Consider the following 5,135-nt stretch of genomic DNA (forward strand, 5'->3'; position numbering starts at 1 on the left):
CACTCATCCATTGTTTTAATTTTCAAGAAAAAAAAAACGCCAAGAAATGTCTTCGACTATCTCAAGATTCAGTGGGGCAATTCCTACGTCCTCTTCCAAACCCATCGACCAATCTGTTTTCTTAAATCCAATTACAAAAACATATTTCCTGAAGAACAAGAAATCTGCATGGAGTTTGCATGGCAGAAGTTGCAGAAGCTTGCAGTACTTGAGCATGTCTATAAATCTGCAAACGGCGACGTTTGTAAGACAAAGCAACGTTAATCCGCCACCAGAACCTCCTCTTCCTTCTGGATCCCCTTCTGGTTCTTTGTACGATTTTTATAATCCTTTTTCTAACTAAAAAAAGTTTAAAAGTTTTTTTTTGTGATGTATTATATTTCATTTCTTTCTATTTCTTCAACCAATAGGGTTTCTAGAGAAATCTTTTTTGTCCTTCACACTATTAATTTATTTTCAGGAGAAACTGGGTTGTGGGATTGGTGTTGACATTCATCTTACCCTTTTTCACCCATAAATGGGGTTCCTGGCTTCTATATAAAAGTAAGAAATTAACAAAATGATATATAAATATTTTGAATTTAACACACAATTATGGATTACAAAAAGCCATGCATACGCAGATCAAGTTGATCAGAAGCTAGAAAGAACGGAACATGTTGTAAAAACTGTAGAAAGTGTTGCTGTAAAACTCGATAAATTCATTGATGGCATCACCGATAATCTTCCAGAAGGTAACAAACTCAGAAAAGCTTTGGAATTTGCAGACGAGATAGCTGAAGGAGTCGCCAAGACTGCTCATGTAGCAGATGATATTATCAATAAGGTTAATTTACCCCCTTAATTTCCATCGTTTTTTATTAATAATTTATTTCTTATTTTCCGATGATAACTAATTCCTCCAATATTTTTCTTTCCAACATAAAATTAATTTCATTTTTTTTAATTACGACTTTAATTCCCTATCTTATAGTCTTCGTCGTCGGGAGAATTTTTGCACGATTCTGTTTAAGGTGGTTAATAACGTGTGGAACTTCTACATTTTTCCGACAAATAAACAAGTTTAAATATTTAATGAATAATTAATTTTGCATATTTCAAGGACATGTGCCAATGGTGCGTTGGCATCTTTGATTATAATTTTATAACACAAAATTTCAGAAATAATCACCGTGGTTTAAAAAATATATATTTATATGGTTTTTATGAGAAATTTGTTGCACATATAGATGGTTTTTTAAAATAGAAATTATGATCAACAATGTTTAAAATAAAAGGTTAATTTTTTTAAAATTATCAAATTACCCTTTTGAGTTTAGATAATTTTTATAGGAGGATGATATATTTGTTGTTTTTAATGGTATTAATCATAAGGACTTATGATGCAACATTTTTCAAATTAAAAACAATCCATGCAATAAATTCCTCCACATATGCGGATTTTTTTTGTAAACCAAAACAATCACTTTTAAAAATTTGGATTTGTTCGACAAAATTAATTGGTAGCTGAAGTTGTGTATTTTATTTTTATATCAATGTTCGGCAAAAATAATTCTAAGCTTTTAAAACATATAAAATTACATTAATGACATATTTGTAAAATATAAAATATAAAGATAATTTAAAAAAAATGGATAATTAAGTGAATTTGCAAAAATATAAAAGACTTTTTTTTTGTTAAAGGTTAATTGAAGTAGTTTTTTAATTTGAAGTTTTTTGTTCAACCTAAAAGCTAGAAGCTCATACTTATAAACAGAGTTTTTTTTCGAGTTTTTTTTATAAGTTAAAAGTTAGAATGTCCCAAAAAACTATGTGTCCAACAACCCTTTGTCTTTTGAAAAATTTTCATTTAAAATATGAAATAAGATCACTTGTTTTTACCTTTATTTATTTAATTTTGAAATTTAAAAATGGAAATGGAGCAGGTGGAAGAAGCGGAAGATAAATTGGAATCGTTGATTCACCAGGAAAATTCAAAGGAGGAGAAGGAGATTCCACAAGACAAAGAGGACCATGAAATCACGTCCCAAGAAGAAAATGATAACAAATAAAATAAAATACAATGTTTGGTACGGCTGAATAGAACATGAAATGAACATATATTTCACATCATAAGGGCATTTACGTTTTTTAGATTGTTTAAAAACCATTCTTACATATCTTACGAAATAATAGAACAATTCATTTTGTTTCAAACAAAAATTCTCACATACATGACAACTGAAGGAAAAGTTATTAGTCCATTTTCACACTCATTTACTTGTAATTTTGTATTAGCATATATACCAAAAAAGATTATCTCCATAATGTCTATGTCTTGGTCTTTTTGTTCTTTTATTTCATTTTATCGACGAAATTTTGACCATCGGTTTTCGCAAAGGATCTTTTACAGCAACAATTTCATATTTTTAAACATGTATATAACGGATTAGTAACGGAAAATAGCCATGGATAATTTGTCATTATATAAAATTAGTCGCTAATTCATCTCCAAAAGAATGACTTTTTTTGAATTAGAAAGGTATACATGTGGCTAAATTTAGCTGTTTTTGTTAAATTTCTCGCAATTAAGGGCTCTTTGAAATACATTCAAAATTTTGAATGTTATATGCAACATAAGTATTAGCAGAGTCCCATTAATGCTTTCCTAAAACTTTTATAACGCAACAAAATGTAGTTTTTAAGCTTGTGAATTGTTGTCCAAATTGTTATTTGGATTTGAATTTGGATTTGGATTTGGATTTGCTATGTTGCTATGTAATTTCTATCACTTGTGAATTGTTGTCCAAATTTTGAACTTTTGTTATGTGATTTTGGATGTGGATGGTTATTTATTGAACTAACTATTTTTTTGGGTATGCCATAAACAAGCCTAGAATCAGCTCGAAACAAGAAAATATTGAGAAAAACGTTTGTTGATTCTAGTTTACACGGACTTATGATAAACGGATTGGAATGTAGCAGCTTAAAAGCCAACTCATTAAAGAATGTAGGCGAAAGGCTAAAAAGAGAACATGATCTTATAGTGGATCTAAGGCAAATGAAAAACAGTTAACTATCTTAAAACCAAGTTTGTAGCTTGGCCGAATTTAAGGAACAAGCGGGATAGCAAGGAACAAAACATACACAAAATAGAATGTGGTTTGAAGCCAATGAATTAATATATGGCTAATTAGTGCGATCCAATTATTTTCAAATGCTTCAAATTAAAAACTATATGCAAAGTTTTATGTTTAATTTGGATTTTAATCTGTTTATATAGATTTTTAAGTAATATATTTAATTTGATAGTTTATATGATGTCTTCTAATCTTTATTTACTCAACAAGTTTATTCATATGTTTTATCGAACATGTTATATTCATTCAACATAAAATCATTCATAATGTTAAAATGATAAGTTTTATCATTGAACAACCTTATCAAAAATCATGTTTTTATTCCAACCCAAATTCATACATTGCCTCTAAATCATTCAACAATAAAATCAATTAGTTTTTACCAAACAACCCTAAGTCGGTGGAGTAACATTTAAAAAAAAAAGTCTCATCTTCAATGTTTAAGTACTATTTAAAGACTTTTTCAAATAGTAAAAATAAAATTGTAAATCTATCGATTGGAAACGCTATAAGCAACTTGCTTGCGTACTCACATTTTTTTTTGATTTCTTGAATATTGTCTTTCATGAATCTTCTTTGCTACTTCCTTTAAAATTTCCAATTGGAAATTATATTCAAGATAATAGAAAAATGCTGTGTATCAGAACTTCTTAGCAACTTCCTATCCTTTACAAAGAAATAGAAAAGGTTTATCTAGTAAATCAAATCGAAATCGTTGCTATAATTATGTAGTTGTTTCTTTTATCAAAATATGACAGAATTAGAAAGCTTGAGAGTTGAGATTTATTAAAGAACTGATTGAGAAAATCATACACAAACTATATTTATGTGGTTGAAACAAAAAGATTTGGAACTTTCAATTATGCACACAACGTCCTAGTGGGATGTGAATAGGTTGTTTGGCACATTTCACAAACTATGTATATCCATCCATAATTGTAAATGCATAAAAGTGTAGAGTTAAAGGATGAAGAAAACATGCACCACGATATTTATTGTTTTAGATCTCATGCCCCATTCGGCTATGAAATTGTTCTTTCCGATAGAACAACAATCGACAAAAAGTCTTTATATGAGTTCCACTAAAAATTTTAAAACACACAGTTTAATGTATAAATTGATTATTAAGACTTTTGGGAAAAAATTGACTTTATTTGACTTCCATTAAAATGAGAAACATATACTTTAACGCAAGGATTAACTTTATTTATAAAAAAAAAAAAATTGAAGTTTGGAGACTCAAAAAAATTTGAGCACTCAACCTTTTCGTGACTAAATACGTAGATAGAAAGAAAAACAAAAAAGTCTTCGCCAGCACTTTAGGAATTCAATAAAAAAGATGCCTAAAATTTGATAAGTTAAAGACTTTTCTTTGATAACTTGAAATTAGCGTGTATGTCCCAAATACTAACACAACTATGTACATATAATTATTACCATTAATAGGGATTATCTTGTCAATCTTTACAACGTTGAGTTATAATAAGCAAATTTTGTTAATCATTCACTATTGGAGGATACTATTTTGATTTCGTTAAGTAATTGCATTGATAGCATATGGATTTCTTAAGTAATATCATGATTGTGTTCGATAAATTAATTGAAAATCGAGCTTTTAGCTAAAAAAAAAACTATCTCTTAGCTGGAAAATTTTATGTATACAGGTAAGGTTGGTCAAGTCTGGTAGTACAAACTCCTTTGGTTGTTGTATTTAGGAAACAGACTCATAAAAACGAATTTGTTTTAAGTCGTCAAACACGAGGCTCAATTATCTTCGTTTATACATTATGGTTTCTACCCTTTTCTTTGTAAATATCATTTGCTATTTATTATTGCAATTTCGTTACACTTTGGAAAAAGTGTATTCACTTATATTGAACAAGTTTCAAACATTAATAACTAGCGATTATAAAATTATATAAGAGGACAAAGACCTTACATGTTGAGGAGACCTAAGAATATGATACTTTAATTAAGATAAAACAAACTTAGATAAACATGTGGGTTAACCCAATA

At 28.6% G+C, this 5,135-nt stretch overlaps 1 protein-coding gene across 1 annotated transcript; it reads left to right on the plus strand.

Moving 5' to 3' along the window:
• Positions 1–2,157, plus strand: LOC145169504 (uncharacterized). The gene is made up of 4 exons (XM_079088051.1): positions 1–312; positions 461–543; positions 624–826; positions 1,926–2,157. The coding sequence occupies exons 1-4, from the start codon at positions 47–49 to the stop codon at positions 2,049–2,051; spliced, it is 678 nt and encodes a 225-aa protein (XP_078944177.1). The 5' UTR covers positions 1–46; the 3' UTR covers positions 2,052–2,157.
• Positions 2,158–5,135: the final 2,978 nt, after the last annotated feature.

This window comes from Lactuca virosa, chromosome 1 (genome assembly GCF_052849685.1).
Source record: "Lactuca virosa cultivar CGN04683 chromosome 1, Lactuca_virosa_CGN04683_v6, whole genome shotgun sequence".
Classification (NCBI taxonomy): domain Eukaryota; kingdom Viridiplantae; phylum Streptophyta; class Magnoliopsida; order Asterales; family Asteraceae; genus Lactuca; species Lactuca virosa.